Genomic DNA, 16,649 nt, shown 5'->3' with positions numbered 1-16,649 from the left:
CGTAAACAACGAGGTCAGCAGTCGAGGTTGAGGTGGTTACAGTCGATCTGAAGTATTTTTGTTTGATGATGGTCCAAGGTCCATCTTGAAGTTCTAGCTTCCAGCCGCCAATCAGTACACCTTGTATGTAATGCAAACAAGCCCCACCGGACGTTCCAAATCGCTCATAATGCTCAATTCTTAGGATCAGCGCAAGTTCTCGAAACGTGTATAGTAAGTGGATGCTACCTTCCTTCGCCGAGCCCGAATTCTGACCTGCTTCGCAAATGCCCTGGAACGACTTCGAACAGGTTCCTGAATAAAGTCGTCCATGTGTCATGCGCCCTGGCCTCATCAGCCGCTCCATCTCTGACCCGGCTCGAGGTTGGACGACTTTTGCAATTATACTCGTTCTACACATATGCATCGAACGAGGACACGCGGTCGGGGATCACCTGGGTCCTGAAGCGTGATTGGCACCTGGACGCGGAATGCATCATGCCTACGCCGCCACACATCTATCGCAACGGCTCCTGGGAGCACTGAGAAAGATCCGACACCCGGATCATATGTAGGGACTGACACTATGCTCCAGGAAATTCATTGCGAATGTTGCAAAGTCTTCAGTAGTACCCCTACGATTGACAGACTCAAGAGTTGCAACTTGCATGGCGCCACTGAGTTTCACTGCGGATGATACTTATGCCGAGCTCTAGTGCGAAAGGGCCTTCTCAGTGCGCTACTCGCTCTATGACCTCCGCCAAGGCTATCTTGACGTGCAGCTGCAGGGAAGGACTCTAACGGTTTCTTGTCGTAAGTCCTTGAACCACCATCACTAGAAAAGTCCACGACTGTCCGACAGCAATACATTGTCTGCAAAGGCAACACCTTCTCCGGATATACTCGTAAGCAACGCTCACACCGCTGTCGCTTCCCTCCACTCCTGACAACTACCACACCAGTCGTTGCACCAGAGTCAGGAAGCAGTGGGCAGTGTGTGGTCCAAAGTCTCGTCAGATACCCACATAGAGCTATTTCCATCGATGTGTGAGTCCCTATCGCCGTACCACCCTTTCCCGCGAGACGCCCCGGTGGCACCACGAGTCTGCACAGTAGCTGTGCGATCCAGACTGCCAGCAGCCAGCGATTCGGTGACGCTCAGCATCAGGACCACATCACACCGAAGCTGATACGCCGCTTCTGCGTCCATCTGACGCCGTCACAGTGTCACCCCACGCCGGCAGTCTGACGCATACGCACTTACAGTTCCACTACTTGACTGCTCACCAATCCTCTCTGCCAGCACGCCAGTGGATCACCAGGATCACCAGGATCATTTTCGCCCGCAACAGCGTATCACGTCAGATGAGCTGATAGCAATAAGTGTTCGGGTAGCAATGTACGATTCCAAGGCAATGCCATACAATCCTACAGCTGATGAAAAGCGCGACTAAGTATATATTCGAAGAGGTATACGGTAATTGAGGAAGAACCGAGAGAACCGAGACCGGCTGCAGAATCAACGAACCAAAGGGAGAACGGCGAAACGGCCATGCACACGCATGCTCTGGACGGGCCCGGGGCAATCGTAAAAGGCGTGGATTGAAGAGTCAATATCGCCATGGACGTAAGAACGTAAGAACGAGCGACCAGTGAAAAAAAAAGTTCCTTGTATGAGCAAGTAATGCAGAGCGGGCCGGCAACAGCGCCTCACGCCAGTGCGAGACAGTGAGGAGACAGATGACAGTAGCAGAGAGTAGATATGCATGCGGATAATAACATTCCCCGACTGATAAAGCCTCTAGCGACTATAGCAGCCCACAGTCCCGCAGGTGGATCTGCAGGAGAATATCCTGAATGGCGTTCAATACGACTGTCAAGTGCCAACGTCAGCACACGCGCTTAGAAGAGAACAGGATCTCCGCCGGAAACGCACATTTGATCTGTTGCGTGTCAGTAGCACATGTGTAATGCGCGTAGATCTGTTTCGTCGCGGCGCTCTGATTCAACGACACAAACCGATGCAGGAGATAGTCGCAGGCAGCGTCGTAGTTGTCACCGCCCTGGTAATCGGGGAAGTAGTCACCCAATGGTGAGCGAGGAAGCTTTTCAGCGAACAAGTCGATCTTGTTGAGGAAAAGAATCTGAACGGATGTGAGATAAGCAGGAGGACCAGGAGGAAAAAAAAACCGGGGAAAAAAACACGGTGACGTACAATCGATGTCTTGATAAACCACCTTGAATTGCATATTGAGTCGAAGAGGGTGAGCGCCTCTTGCATACGGTTCTGCAATACCATTTAGCGACGATACTATCGGCTCGATATGATGGAACTTACGACACTCTCATCCTCGTACAGCATCTGGTCATACTCGCTCAAACTGACCAGGAAAACTAACGCCGTCACATTCTCGAAACAATGAATCCACTTCTTCCGCTCGGAGCGCTGACCACCGACGTCGAACAGCTTGTACGTAAGCTCGCCGACCTTGAATGTTGTCTCAGTGATACAAGTCGTCTTGACACGCGACCGGAGGATGTCCTGGTCGGTAGGCAAGTATCCTGGCGCGGCCATGCGGTCAATCGCGTTGAAGTAGTACACTGCCGAGTCGTTCAGCTGGAACTCCCGTGAACGGCGCACGGCCTCCTGGACACCGGGATCGTTCCACAGACCACGAACAGCGTCAGAGACGTCGGGTGGGAGAATGTCGCCCTCGATTTGCACTGGCAAGGAGAGAATCACTGAACGTCGCGCATCGTTTGGAGGCGACAGCTGGATGTCCAGGGATGGCAAAGCGTCGACGATCGCGCTGGAGTTGCACGGAAGTATGTCAGAGGGGGTAAGACGTCACTTGAGATGGACCACCTACCGCATTGATTGAATGGTGTTCGAGAAGATAATCTCCTTGTACGAGTCGCGCTCTGACTCGCTATAACCTCCATGATGAATGAGCTTCATCTGCTTCAAGACCGTCGACTGAAGGGCGGCAGACTGGCGTCAGTGATATCGGGCGGAAACGGCGGATACGCGAGCTCACCTTGCCCGACTCTCCAGCACCCAGTAACAGCATTTTAATCTCGTTCTTGGCCATCATACGATCCCGCTTGAGCTGACTTTCGATCTCGTCATTGCCTGTAGATAGAAGGAGGTAGACGGAACGGCTGTGAGAGTCCTGTACGGGCTGCAGCACGGTCAACACTCACGGGCCTTGGCCTCGTCGTCGACGCCAGAAGACTGTACGCAACCCATTGTGTGAGCAATGAATCAGAGGACAATAATAGTGGTATAAGGAAGAGAAGAAAACGAGCGGGAAGGGCGTTGGCAGGGCGGAGACAAAGGCGTCTGCGAGAGACGAAGAAAGGAGTTGTGTGAACTTCGCTTGGAGTGATTGCGACCGGAATTGGCCTTTCTCGGTGGAACAAACACACAAAAATAATATTAACTGTATTGCACCCCTGAGGACCGTTCCCGAAGGGCTGGCTCATCTTTTACTCCCGCTCTCCTCATACCACGGGAGATCACACAGCAGGCGATGTTCTAATAACGATTTTCTTTCTCGTTCACTAGACAGACGTGCTGTGCAAATGCTACGGAGAACTATGCGACTCGAACAACTATACGAAGCAGTATGTGAATAACCTCAGAAGCGCTGTTGCAGTAACAATCTACGTAAAGTCAAGAAAATTCAGCGGCGCCCAGGCGCAGCGACATTGACAGTTGTCAACATCCGCTGGCCCTTCCTCCACCAAACAGAGCGAGTTGCAGCAAAACATACAGATGAAGCAGGAATGGATATAGAAGCGCAAAGCCACCAGCATGCCTCCGCGCCAGTGCGAATGAGACCCAGTCTGCGGTCAGGCGCACGGGCGCCCCAGGGCGGTGTTCACAGTCATGATCAGCCAATTCACTTTGTACAGTGTCCAAGGGGGAGAGACCGACGTCGATGTTCGTCGCGCAGACGGTAGCGTTGCGCGCCTCTAGTCAGTTGGAAGCGACTTGAACCCACTGTGCGCCGGTCGGAGTCTCGGCGGAGGGAGTGGCAGTGCCCGTTAAGCACTCCTCGTCGGGCTGCTCCTCGTCGGTCGCAGCGTCGGCCGTTCCGTTAGAATTCGATTGGTCCTCATTAGCCTCTGCTTCCGCCTCCTCTGCGATCGCGACAGCAATCTCCGCGTCGAGACGGGCTGTCTCTTCGGCCTTCGTCTTCTCCTCGAGCTGTCGCTGAGCCTCCTCCTCTTCCTTCTTTTTTTGTTCCGCCCTTTCCTTCTCCTTGAGGAGCAGCTCCTTGCGCCGTTTCTCGCGCTAGATGTCATGGAGATCAGAGATCAGATCATGACAGGGACGCAGCAGCGATCAGCACATATGACCAGATAAGGCAACAACATCAGATAATCGATTTCGTCAACACACCTCGATTTTCTCCTTGAGCTCGCGGGCTTCGCGTTCCTTCCTCAACCGCTCCCTCATCTCCCTCTCGCTCACCACCCAAGCAGCCGCCTCGCCTGCTGCAGCCTCTGGTCGAGATTTGTTCTTCAGCAGGTCTGTAATGCGCCCGACGAGGGAGCACGAACAAAGCAAGCCCGTCAGCACACTTCTTCAATCCACCGTCACACGCACCACCCCTTATTTGGGCAGCAAAACGCCTACAGTAGCGCGGAAGAACCAAGACGAGATCAGCGAACAACAAAAAGACCACTCACATCCTTGTAGCGCAGCCACACTGAATTCCTCATCCGGAATAGCATCCGCAAACTTCTTCGCGAGCGCCGCCAGTGTAACTCCGTCAAGTGGACGCGCCGAATGCGCCGCCGCAGCAATTTCTTCCTCGACCGGGGGCGGAAGGTATGCTTGGTTCATCAAACCCTCATCGACGCTTACTTCTCTAGACCTGCACAAAGCCGGAGAATTGCCAGAAGTCGGCGTTAAAGGGACGGACGAGGATGATGTCGTGGCTGACAGCACAGAGAACAACGTCGATGAGTTCGACGAAGTTGCTTCCGAGGGCGTAGGCGATGTGGGGAGCTCGATGCCCTCAAGCTCACCCTCCAGCACAACGCCATCGTCGTCTGTTGAGGGGAAGAAATTCCGGAAGAGTAACTCCGCTTGCCATTTGGAAGCATTCTTGAACTCGACCCATACATCCATACGGCCAGGACGGGAGAGCGCCGTGTCGAGACGCTCGAGGTGATTGGTGGTCCTAGGCACAATTCATCAGACGAGTACGCCAGCGGGATATGGAAGCCCACTCACGCGAACAAGATCCGTCCCTCCGAGGCTGCTACACCATCCAAGGCATTCAGTAGTCCACTAAGACTGAGGGTGTTCACATCTGACAGCTGTTCACTCTTATGGCGCCTCGCGCCGTGGCGGCTTGACGAATCTGTGGATTCTTCTGCGGCTGTTGCGACATTTTCTGGACTGCCCGTGGACGCGCTATCACGCGTGGTGCTCCTAGTGAAGGCTGCGTCTAGGTCTTCCAGCAGCACGATGCACCGTGCGGGAACTCGGCCCATCAGCGTGGTCAGTGTGTTGTCGTTGATCCATGATGACGACAACGACACCACGTATATGTCTAGCATCAGCTCACCGGCGATTGCGTGGATCAGTGAACTCTTCCCTGACCCGGGTACCCCATGCAGGAGATACCCACGCCGGAAGGGAATTCCACGGTCGGCGTACCACTAATACATTGTCAGCGCCTTAAACAAGCAGAAAGAAGAATATACGCTACCTTTTCAGACTTGAGGAAGTCCTTAGTATCGGCCAGGAGCATCTCCTTGACTCCGGGGTTCAGGACGATGGATGAGATCGGCCGCTTATGCCGCGAGTCCGTCCATCGCCAGCATCCATGGGAGTCGGCGAAGTAGATTTGGATGCGGTGTACGGACTCCGCTTCGTACTCCTTCTTCGCTTGGAGGACAAGCTGCTTCAGAATGGAGTTGTTGCGCGCGACGACGCTGACGGACAGCATCTCACAGCCGCTGCCATCGGTCTTTCTCCCACGCTTGACACGCAGCCAGTGCCCTTTGTAATAGATCGTGTGCGTCGTATCTGACGTGGGCTGGAAGACGACCCGGGTCTTGACCTTGCCAGGTGTGTCTTCGTCGTCCTCATCGTCATCCCCAAACGAATTGTCGGCGATGTGCGCACCGACCCCGTGGGTCGACGTGCGGGTGGTGGTTTCAAACTCACGAGAGCGTTGCCACTCGGGTCGACGAGAAAGCCATAACATGAGCCAATCATAAGGGTAATCCTCCTCAGAGAAGTGTGCGGTCAAGAAGAAGGCTGTGCATTGCGAAGTCAGAGGCAGGGTGGAGGGTCAGTGGCGAGGCCACTCACAGTTGATGAAATGCGACCTGAGAAGCGAGAGACACATAGACCAGGTTAAGTGAGACGACGAAACAAATAGAGCTAAATACATACCATCCAGAGCTTGCCATCCTTCTGGCGGTCTCTACGGTGCCACCCAAGACGACGAGCTTCACACCGTCAATCACTGATGAGCCTCCGCCGGCGCCGACGAGGGGCTGCACAAGTGATTTGAGTGCGTCCATTATGTTGATGAGGTGGTACACGCAGAGGCGGTAGATCCAACGTTGCAACTGCTTGGAAGGAGAAAATGGTGGTTCGAGTGAGATTGGGGGTGAGTATAAAACCGCTTGGGAATTCGGACAAAGGTACGGTTTTGTCTGTGGCGGTGGGTAATCTAGATCAGACTGGCTGCGCGCACGGCTGTGACTCGCACTGACTTGAGGGACTTGAACGTCCAGGTGAAAGACGCGTCAGCGGCTGCGTTCCCAGCGCTATGGGGTGACCTGGTCAAAACGTGGATGGGAACGTGGTCCGCGTAATATCCTGTCCCCGGCGCCTCCGGCCATCTCGCGGTGGCACCGCCATGGTCAGCCCGGGGCCGCGCTTGCCCAATTTAGTGATCACCGCCGAAGTTGCGAGTCACCATTACGAAAGTTCAATGAAAGCAGAGCAATGCTCGGGCACTGGAGAGGCATAAAATCCTCAAAGTGAGGCTGTTCTGGGTACACCAATCGGAGAGCGTGTACGAGCAATTGTTCCCCTCGGATAAGTTTGACCATATGCGTATTGTCCTCGAGGCGAGATGCGTGCAGGCTGATGTCAGTCCTGGAGCAAACTTTGGGTGAAAAGAACCAGGCGTAGTTTGTGCGGCGCTACCAGACTAGAGTAACTTCGGTCGCGAGAACCATGACGAACAGGCGCTAAGTATGCTCATGCGCATAAATTTTCCATAGGCCTACCAGCTAACATGCATATATATGCGCCAGAAGAGAACGTGGTCCAAGGCGCTGTATCTGCGGTGCAACAATTCATCCGTCAGTGCGCTCACCAAAGAGTCGAAGACAGAACGTCACCGACAACACCCCCAGATGAAAAGAGACGTTAACTTGTCATCACTATAAACATGATTAATCAAGGTGTACTATACTCACTCACCAGCAGCGACTTCCATAAAGTATACTGCTTGAGCTAGTACTTACTATAGCTATTGCGGGTGAACAGCGAAATCGGGGGGAAAGATAGGAAGGTCGTTGAAAGTGCACCAAACATCTTATATACAGCACCTCTGCCCGATCCCCATGCAATTACATCTCTGCCGCACGCATCGTCGGTCTCTGATTCGTTCGTCTCTAGAGTAGATGACGACGAGATAGGGGAGTATGACGTATGCAGTGTAAGTGGTTTACAAAATGGGAAAGCGACTTGCCCGATTTAGTTATAGAATACTCGGAACCCTCAAAAATGTGTCCCGCAAATAGTTGTGTATGTAGACTACAAACCGATATATACTAGACGTTTAATTATGAGACACTAAAAGCCAACCTTACAAATTCCACAGGTCGTTCAATGAGCACCAAGCGCCGTGTTCAGTTGAGCAAAACCGAGAAAAAAAGTGGAGATGCACAGAGGCTCCGCCCTAGATCTATGCCGCAGTTATGTAGAGAAAGAAGACCGCAGACTGTTTGTAGAGGCGATGTCAAAATAAGAGAGGCAGTATTCCATGAACGTGGGGCTAATTCACTCTGTCCAAATCGTAGACTCATAATCTAGATGGCAGACATATAGTCGCATTATGAAGTTTCATAGAGATGCGAGCTTTCGCAGAGACATAAGCTGCGCGTCCTGAAAATGTCAAGGTAGCACCATAATCGTGCATAGCATATGAGATGGGGTTCGTATTCATTCCACTAGATATAGCTACAGATCCGATGAGAGGGGGTCACAATGATACACAAGACGTACGACCTTCGGCAGTGGGGCAGAAAAAAGAAATGCGACAAAATTAGGCTGAGTGCGCAGGAACATGGCGAGTTTCATGTCTCCTGGGGAACTGGGGTGAAACGCGCTCCGTCCAAGCGAGATAGTATCGATGTTGGCGCTGTGAGAGGTTGGTCATACTTGGCAAGAATATTCGGCACGTCCCGGAGCCACGGATGAAGCAGTAAGTCAGCTGCTGAGGGTCTATCCCTCGGGTCCAGTGCCGTGCAATGTTTGATGAACGAGACAGCCTCGTCGAGCTCGGTCTCAGGATCGTCCATTATAATCGGCACCTTGTATTGCTTCATCCGCGTTGTGATGGGATTGTGGTGGAGTCGTGAACCTTCTGCTATGCACAAAAGAGTGCCTAAACAGAAATCATACGAAATTCAGCTTAGCTCAAGACAGAAAGTACAACATTACGCACCGTCCTCCCTCAGAAACTCCATGCCGCGTTCACCTTCAGAACGCATACGTAGCGGATAATGATCCTGCTCGAGCACTATGCACTGTGCCGAAAGGGCCTTCTCCTCTGCGGTGTCACGATGTGCATTGCTAATTTGTGGGAAGAGTACTCTCCCGGCTAATAGCTTGTAAGTCTAGAGCAAGGCATGCTTAACTTGAAGTAGAGAAAGAGCGTTGTAGCATACCATGCACCCAATGGTCCATATGTCAACTTTCTCGTCCCATGGGAGTCCGAGTATCATTTCAGGAGCCCGCAGGTCTACAGGCTCCAGAACATGTGTTGGGCGCGCCCTGTCCAGCCATTGCGCTACATTGAGGAGAAAAGCACCAAATACATAAGGCGTAGTGCAGATGGCAAAAGATGGACGCACCAGACCGATAATCGGTAATTTTAAAGTGATAATGTGCTGGGTGGACGTCTGCAAATCCCGGCTGTGGGAGAGGCTGCGATTTGATGGTCTGCACGTGAACATCGTCCATGCGACGGACTGGGTACGTCTCTGGCGGGCGGAATTTCACGAGGAGCTCTGCCAAGTCTCTCGTATCTAGATCGTTGAATGTGATCAGGACATTGCTCATCTTCAGGTCTTCCAATACATTGACATCAGTAACGACGGAATGTACTGGGGAAATATACATGCCTGCGTGAACGACGCGACACTCCCTGTGCAAGTGGTCTAGAGCCAGACAAAGCTCTCGCACAATAATCTTGGCGAGCTCACTCGGAAACCCATCGCGAGTCACCAGCATGTCCTGCACGTCCCCCAAGGTCAAGCCGGCTAATTCTGTCAGTAGACACAGATGTCTACCAGCAGCGCTATCCAGATAGAACTGGTTAATCAACTTTAGACAATACTGTGCGCCTGGGTGGGATGAAGGTTCGGAGACCCGCTGCATGATCCTGCATTCGTCGTACACTATCCCTGCAGGATCGTCTACGTCCCGCGAAACGAGGGAGGTATTTCCTGCAGTCAAGACCTTCAACGCCAGATACTTGCGGTCTTCTCTGAAGGAGACGTTCAGGCTTCAAACGGAGCAAAGGCAGACACTCACTTGACGTCCTTGACCAACCAGGTGGTACCAGAACAACCCCACCCTAGTTTGCGCAGGATCTCAAACCGACCCTCGGGCCCGACCAGGTCGCCGTGTTTAATGGGCGCGAAACCATACCCGCTTTGAGTGTCGTACGTGATGGGCTCCTCGTCGAATCCACCCGTAGGTCTTCTCAAGGTGACCACCGTCTCTGTAGAGTTGTAGCGTGCCTGCGGTCGACAAAGTGACTTCGGCCAAGCCGATACAAATGAGCGTGGCGCGTTGTGAATCGACCTCAGCGCACGTAAATGCGCGCGTAAACCGGTGTTCCGGGGGAGCGTAGTGGCCATAATACTTTAGGTCCTTGTGTGATCGCCGAGAAGGCAGATCGTAGACTCTCTGCTCCATCTTTCGTCACGGCTCCTGAGTGAGGATATCCGTGTTTATTCTTGTGGGTCCTCATACAACCGCCACCACTGGCAAGCCTTTGGACAACAGAGCCAAACAAAATCCTCCTCGCAAGGCTAACGTGATGATTGCAGCGCAATGCACTCTAAAGCTGCTTGTCCTACCTGTACGGAGCGACACAATTTACTTTTCAGAATGTCTCACCCCCTGGTCTTGGATACAGATTGTATAACTCTCATGCCGGCGACTCACCAACGGCCTAGCCGAACCATGCCAATGAAGTTATCTTGGCAGGCACTGGCAGCAAACGAGAACTAACCAGAATTCTTTGCTATAAAACCCCATAAGGTTGCCATGCTTGGAGCATTGACCTGAATGCTGTAACCTTCTCTTGTACGGTCAGCGGTGAGTGAAGTCAGTAATGCCAAGTGCAGGTCCAGTCATGACGCTTTGTTTGGTTGTTTTTGGAAGAAGAAGATCTCGATCTCTCGCTATTGTGCTGTGCTGCGCATTTCAACGTTGCGTGAAACCATTGCTCCGATCTAGACAAAACGGGAAATCCCTTTATTCTCTGGCGACACCGTCTGCCTATAAAAGAGGCACCCCCTGCGGTGTTCTGCCTTCAGTTTCCCCCCAGCGTCACTTCCACGCACCTATCTTCCTTGCTGCGCATCATTTGGCTCAGCCATGGCGAAGAGAATTGCACCGCGGCTTTATGCATCCTTACCACATTCCATTTACACTCTGTCCACTTACTACTCTCGATTGACACCATATTCATGGACCTTGATGTACGTGTTCCATCATCTCGCTGATTCATATACTCAAGTATTAGCAGGGGTCTGAACGGTGACCACACGACGACCAACAGGCTCGTTGTCGCGGCGCTGAATGCTGAACCGACTCACGGAGCCGCGAACCAAGCGATTCATGGGTCAAAAATGGCCGGCGACCCGGATGCGCTCCTCGGCACTTTCACATTCATCGACAATTTGTCGACGGGCGATGGTTTTGAGCGGAGAACACCAATTTTGTTGTTGGACAACTAGGGCCGTCGGCTCGCAGCCATGTTCCCTCGCAGGCTTCATCGGTGCGTGCTCTTCATGCATGTATCCCCCGCAGTTGTATCCTCATGTGCTGATATCTCAGTAGTGATGTCGCGCTCTCGAGTCTTCTCGATGCTATGACTCGCCAGAGTTTGCGAAGGGACCACAAGTTTTCGTCAAATTCATCCACCGTGCTTCGTGAACAACATGACGGACAGCTTTAATATTCGGTGCGAAGCACGTATTCAACGCATCGACAATTATGACCACGCCCGTGATAAGGACGTAGCCGACCTGGAGAAGTTGGTACCGATCTCCCCCACAATCGGCATAATTGTCCTCGTCATCCTCCTCTTCGCTGTCCTTCTCCTTGCCCTCCTTCTCCTCCTACTCGTCCTCTTCGTACTTCTCTGCCACTTCGTCGTGCTCCCTCAGGATCTCGTGGTCGCAACATCGCTCATCCTGCCGGACATTCCATTCTCGCAAGCGTCATCTGCCGGGGTTCAAGCATTGGCCAACACCACACCACCCTCCTCGTCCTCTTCACGCTCTTTGGACTTCCTAGCCATCTCCTCATCCCCGACCCAGGACCTCGCTATCCCTCACCTGTCATGCCCGTCCCGTCGTTATCGCAAGTACCTTTTAATGAAGCCAAGGGATTTGTGATTGTGGTACAATGTGGAGCATCCAAATGCTATTGGCACACCAACAGAGTCTCAAACATATCCTCTGCTGGCACTGTCTACATCATCCTTGCAGGTTGATATCGCTGAGCTGGACGATCTACAACTCTCTGCGTATCCGGATTATTATCAGCAAGCTTCACGCCGCGAACGATGCAGGTCATTTCCCAAGATGTGTCCTGCAACGCGTTCTTTGCCATCAAAGGGACTACATGGTAATTACAGGCTGGCGGGTTCGTGATGGAACTTCGCCTCAAATTGTTGTTTATAGAGGGATTGTTGTTGTATGGTATGTTGTGTATGCTTGCATAGTATATACATCCCTTCTGTGATACTCGGTACTCGAGTGAAAGTGATTCATTTGCTAAGTATCATCTTGGCGGCGTGCAGACGTGCAGAAGTCAGGGACGAGGCTTTTGGACAACAGACGTGAACAAACTACAATTCTTTGTTTCGCCAGTCGACATCTCGTACTGAGTATCTCCGATCGTGCACGCAGCTCCCGTCTGACGGCAGACGAGAAAAAGCACGTAACACAGTACCGGAAGGCGTGCTGAAGCACTGGGTGACTTGTGTTTCATTGAGTGGCTAGTAACATACAGTGCTAGCGCTCGAATCTCAAACCTCAGGATAGGCGCTCAAAGGATGTGAGCCTCGTGTGTTGGCAGTCTGAGACTGCCAAGCAGGCCGGTTGTCCCGTGCATCTACAGCGCCTTCCGTCGTGAGTTGAGGACTTGCAGACTGCGTGGCCTGACGAGAATAGGATGGTTCACATGACGGCGACAAGCAGACGGGAATCCCACAACTCGTTCACTCACTAAGGTACGTCCGATGCCCCATACATGTATCTTCAACACCTACACTGATCTAGGTTGTACTAGCGAGAGAATTCGAGCAATATGATTGACAGAAAAAAGATGGTAGGAGGGGTATTCCAAGAAAGTAGTGATTCTGACAGATGCTGTATCATCCTACGAATGAGCCAATGCTCAGGAGAACGCCTGGAAAAGGGCGTTAATAAACAGCACATGTAGGAATGGTTGGCACTGACAGATGCCCACGATGATGCCAAAAGCTGATAGCAGATTCCCCCCTTCAACCTCGGTATACTCAGCATATCCGCCGGAAATGTAACGAAGACTTGGACTACAGGTTCGCGGTCTGGCCAGATCCTTGTGGTGGCAGATCTATCACACGTCCGACGATGTTGTAACGTTTCCTGCGCATTGCAAAAGGTCCAACATTTCAGAGATAATGAGGAACTGGAATTCTGGCGAATGAACTCACGAGAAGAAGTCGAACCAGTCCTGCAAAACTTTCAACTCGGTGTCTGGCAGCGTGCTGTAATCCGATACAGCATCCTCCAGCTTAAGACTAGACATTCCAAGCGCCTTTGAAGCATCCTTCCCTGCGAAGATATTGTATGATTTGCCCTTCCCGTACGAGTCGGCCTTGTGCGTTACATCAAATACCGTCCCTGCGGCAGTTCTCTTAAGACGGTCAGAGACCCAAGGCAATTAATGTGCACGCACCCTTGATAGCAACGTAGATGGGCTTGGACGGATCTGATCCATCAAACTCCCTCAACTGTTCCTGCGTGAAGGGGTCATCCTTCGGGGGTGCAAGATCGGTCTTTGCAGACTGCATGATGATCTTAGGCTCTTTCTCGATAGATTTCTCACTGGATGCTTCAGCTGGAGACGGCAGAGACACTGTGAGTGTTCCACGAATGATGTACACAACAGGCAGAACGAGAAGGAGGACAACCAGAATCGTTCCGTACATGGATTGAGGGAGGAGGTCTTGTGGGGGCATTAGGCGGCTATCGCCGGCTGGTGCCCGTCACCATTCAAATGATTCGGAAATGCGCAGCTCGCATACGTGTAAGAGTAACTGTGGACGTGTTGTAGCATTACCCCTCATCGTACGGCGTGGAAAAAAAAAGGTTGAACATTACCAAGGTCTCAGAAAATAGAGAAACGTTCGTCTCGGCGACAGCTCTTCTTCCTCTTTGGGTATGTTGCTGACTCAGCAATATTTGCGGAGGGTTCAGTGCAATGCGGTCAGTCCGCAGACGAGTCTCTGAACTGCATCCACCATGGCTCAGGCAGAGCAGGAGAGGGAAATTAGGGACCTCTTACGGCGCGCAGAGCGACACCCTCTGAAGACATCGACTTTGGTGAGGATCCTATCTTTTTGAGTTACTTGAACAATACTAATTAGAGGTCGACGGACAGCGGCGAGATGCACTCAAGAGACTCATTGACCTTGCGCACTCGCCGTATCCCAATCTGAAGGTCATTGCTGCAACAAACCTGAAGCTCTTCATCAAAGATTTTCCCGAGCTTGAGGACGACGCCATCAATGCGGTCTACGACTTATGCGAAGACCAGGTTACTCAGGTGTGTTTGTTCCGCCATCACTCGCGCCCGTGCTCATATTTCGTGCTCCAAAGGTTCGAATAAAGGGATACGCTGCTATTGTGGATGTCTCCAAGGAGCAGAACAAGTGGGTGAAGAGAAATGCGGATGTGTTGATTCAGCTGCTACAAAGTGGTGAGTTTCGTTCGAAACTTTGCTCAACATCACTAAGCGTACGATCTCCAGACGAGCCCGAAGAAGTGACGTTTGTCAAACGAGCTCTCACTCAGCATCTGGACATGGACCCTGTCGTAACTCTCGGCGTGATATGCGATCAAATAGTGCCGCCGGAGGAGCCGTTAGATGAGGAAGAGCAAGGCATCCGAGACAGGCTGCGCTCATTAGTGCTGGCCTTCGTCACTGGGGAAGCGAAACGCGCCATCATGGAACGCCACACCAGCACTCCCGGTAGTCCCGCTGAGGAAATGCTCGTCAATGGAATGTTCAAGGTGTTTACGCTGCATTCTACGTGTTCTTGCGAGGCTAACGCGTCATCATAGGCTATCAACAAGTTAACGCCACGGGACGTTGACATTATTGTGAAGGAGATCTTGCTCTCAGTGGCCTCATTCAAGCCACTATCCTCGCGAGGGAGGGACCTATTGGATGTTGTTCTGGATCGGGCAAAGTCAGAGTTGAAGACAGATCTACCTCCCGGGAGTGATCATTTGTCTCTCGAGCACTCGCGATATTTTCTCGACCTCGCCTCATTTATATCTGTCGAAAAGCGGCTTGCCCATCCTTCGCACCTCGTCCGGTTTTATTACACCTCCCTCGTGCCGAAGATGGTCCTTCTGCGACTGACAGAAGATGCCCAGAGCTTCATCATTTCTAATGTGGCGAATACATTATCTGCATGTGAAGATGGCAGTCAGGATGTCTCTTCAGGAGAAGACCCCTCGGTACGGAAACAAGTTCCGGATATATGTGCTGCTCTGCTTCAGGTGCGCTCCGGCAATTCTTTGCTTGAATGCCTTTACTGACGCCTCGCAGTTCGTTGCAGAGGAAGATTTTGGCGGCAAACGACCATGGTCAGCATGTCAAGTGCTACTACGTATTTGCGTTCGCGTCCGTCACTGTCTCCTATAATTTTTTCTTACACCGCTGACGCGCACAAACAGCGCAAAACCAACTCGAAGTGGGTTGTACCATCTCACCTCGCCGCAATCCTGCGGAACCTGCAAACCGTGGCGGAGAACCAGGAGGAAGGAGCTAATGTGGATGGTCTGCAAGAGATCCACAGCCTGATCAGGGTTCGCAATGGGCCGTCTTTCGTTCTCGCCGTCTGTGTCCAACGTTCCTCTCTTCTCTCTTTGAGCAGTCACTCATCCCGCCCGCCCGCAAACCCAAGCTCGTGGAGGCGGCGCCGGCCCCCGCCCCCGCTGCAGCGAATACTGACGTTTCGAAAGGTATGACTAGCACGCAAGGCAACCATTCCACCGGCAAGAGCGACCGCCGCATCATGAATGTCACCAAGCGGAAAGACGACCTCAACCTGTCGCTGCCACCTCGGCCGCCACCACAGACTGCAGCACCGGCGACCAACCACAGCACAGGAAGCCCCCGGCCGACGGGTCCCTACCGGGAACACCATAACTCGCATGCGCCACAACCGCGACCGCGCTCGTCGATAACGGCGAGTATCTCCGCGCCGACGAACGGACACGTTTCACCTACGGATGTCCTCCTACGAACGGGCAAGCGCGCGAAGAAGGGCAGTGGCGGCGAGGGTGGGGAACGTCCCGTGACGCCATCGCTACTTAGCCGTTTGGGAGGTTCAAACTCGGATGGCAATGTCAGCGGCACAGCGAGGCAACTCGTCTCTCCGTTGATTCCTGCAAAACGTCGTTTCGAGCCACCACCAATCTCTGCGTCCCGCCTACAGACCAGGCAGGTCGCAAGGGAGGATCCGGATAAAGATCCAGTCGGCGGGTACAGCATCAGAGGCGCCGCAAGGGCGGCTAATCGCCCGTCCCCTTCGAACGATGCGCGGCAGTCAGCGTCGTCGTTGCTAGACAGGATGCAGGAGGATGATGACGAGTGGGATGTAGGTGCGCGCAAGAAGAAGAAAAGGACAAGGACGTAGTGTATTGTTCCCAGCGTGTTGCTCAGCTTGAAGCATTTCTAGGTTATCATCCGTGCGACCATCTTGCCGTGACTGTCAAAGGCGATAAGGATATTATTATGGGTATTTCCAGAAGTGAGGGCGGTGAGTGATGTACAGTGTGCAGGGTGAATACAAAAGCCAGAGAACTAATTCCGACTTCATACCATCCGAGGAAAACGTGCCATGGTAAAATGGTAACGATACCAAGAATCACGATGCTGA

The 16,649-nt window shown here is 52.5% G+C and overlaps 8 protein-coding genes across 8 annotated transcripts; 3 read left to right on the top strand and 5 right to left on the bottom strand.

Annotated features, from left to right (window-relative positions):
- Nucleotides 1-955: 955 nt before the first annotated feature.
- On the bottom strand, nt 956-1,189 carry SCP_0302310 (hypothetical protein; the record flags this gene model as incomplete). Its single annotated transcript, XM_027755628.1, has 1 exon — nt 956-1,189. The coding sequence occupies one exon, from the start codon at nt 1,187-1,189 to the stop codon at nt 956-958; it is 234 nt and encodes a 77-aa protein (XP_027611429.1).
- Nucleotides 1,190-1,787: 598 nt separating this feature from the next.
- Nucleotides 1,788-3,229, bottom strand: SCP_0302300 (Guanine nucleotide-binding protein subunit alpha; the record flags this gene model as incomplete). Its single annotated transcript, XM_027755627.1, has 7 exons — nt 1,788-1,852; nt 1,916-2,123; nt 2,195-2,266; nt 2,318-2,789; nt 2,850-2,956; nt 3,018-3,112; nt 3,184-3,229. 7 exons carry the CDS (start codon nt 3,227-3,229, stop codon nt 1,788-1,790), a joined length of 1,065 nt encoding a protein of 354 aa, XP_027611428.1.
- Nucleotides 3,230-3,961: 732 nt separating this feature from the next.
- SCP_0302290 (Mitochondrial chaperone BCS1) lies at nt 3,962-6,531 on the bottom strand (the record flags this gene model as incomplete). Its single annotated transcript, XM_027755626.1, has 7 exons — nt 3,962-4,279; nt 4,388-4,518; nt 4,678-5,174; nt 5,228-5,658; nt 5,709-6,262; nt 6,317-6,333; nt 6,401-6,531. The coding sequence occupies 7 exons, from the start codon at nt 6,529-6,531 to the stop codon at nt 3,962-3,964; spliced, it is 2,079 nt and encodes a 692-aa protein (XP_027611427.1).
- A 1,791-nt stretch (nt 6,532-8,322) lies between these two features.
- On the bottom strand, nt 8,323-10,113 carry SCP_0302280 (hypothetical protein; the record flags this gene model as incomplete). Its single annotated transcript, XM_027755625.1, has 6 exons — nt 8,323-8,633; nt 8,694-8,865; nt 8,917-9,038; nt 9,103-9,318; nt 9,373-9,737; nt 9,785-10,113. 6 exons carry the CDS (start codon nt 10,111-10,113, stop codon nt 8,323-8,325), a joined length of 1,515 nt encoding a protein of 504 aa, XP_027611426.1.
- Nucleotides 10,114-10,858: 745 nt separating this feature from the next.
- Nucleotides 10,859-11,220, top strand: SCP_0302270 (hypothetical protein; the record flags this gene model as incomplete). The annotated part of the gene is made up of 2 exons (XM_027755624.1): nt 10,859-10,962; nt 11,010-11,220. The coding sequence occupies 2 exons, from the start codon at nt 10,859-10,861 to the stop codon at nt 11,218-11,220; spliced, it is 315 nt and encodes a 104-aa protein (XP_027611425.1).
- A 204-nt stretch (nt 11,221-11,424) lies between these two features.
- SCP_0302260 (hypothetical protein) lies at nt 11,425-11,883 on the top strand (the record flags this gene model as incomplete). The annotated part of the gene is made up of 1 exon (XM_027755623.1): nt 11,425-11,883. The coding sequence occupies one exon, from the start codon at nt 11,425-11,427 to the stop codon at nt 11,881-11,883; it is 459 nt and encodes a 152-aa protein (XP_027611424.1).
- Nucleotides 11,884-13,046: 1,163 nt separating this feature from the next.
- Nucleotides 13,047-13,685, bottom strand: SCP_0302250 (Cytochrome P450 regulator dap1; the record flags this gene model as incomplete). Its single annotated transcript, XM_027755622.1, has 3 exons — nt 13,047-13,119; nt 13,188-13,377; nt 13,433-13,685. The coding sequence occupies 3 exons, from the start codon at nt 13,683-13,685 to the stop codon at nt 13,047-13,049; spliced, it is 516 nt and encodes a 171-aa protein (XP_027611423.1).
- Nucleotides 13,686-13,998: 313 nt separating this feature from the next.
- SCP_0302240 (Apoptosis inhibitor 5-B) lies at nt 13,999-16,406 on the top strand (the record flags this gene model as incomplete). The annotated part of the gene is made up of 8 exons (XM_027755621.1): nt 13,999-14,079; nt 14,138-14,302; nt 14,356-14,455; nt 14,507-14,769; nt 14,821-15,264; nt 15,314-15,388; nt 15,442-15,573; nt 15,642-16,406. 8 exons carry the CDS (start codon nt 13,999-14,001, stop codon nt 16,404-16,406), a joined length of 2,025 nt encoding a protein of 674 aa, XP_027611422.1.
- Between the last annotated feature and the right edge of the window lie 243 nt (nt 16,407-16,649).

Source organism: Sparassis crispa (genome assembly GCF_003851025.1).
Source record: "Sparassis crispa DNA, contig_000002F, whole genome shotgun sequence".
Classification (NCBI taxonomy): domain Eukaryota; kingdom Fungi; phylum Basidiomycota; class Agaricomycetes; order Polyporales; family Sparassidaceae; genus Sparassis; species Sparassis crispa.
This window is presented reverse-complemented; position numbering and strand designations above follow the sequence as displayed.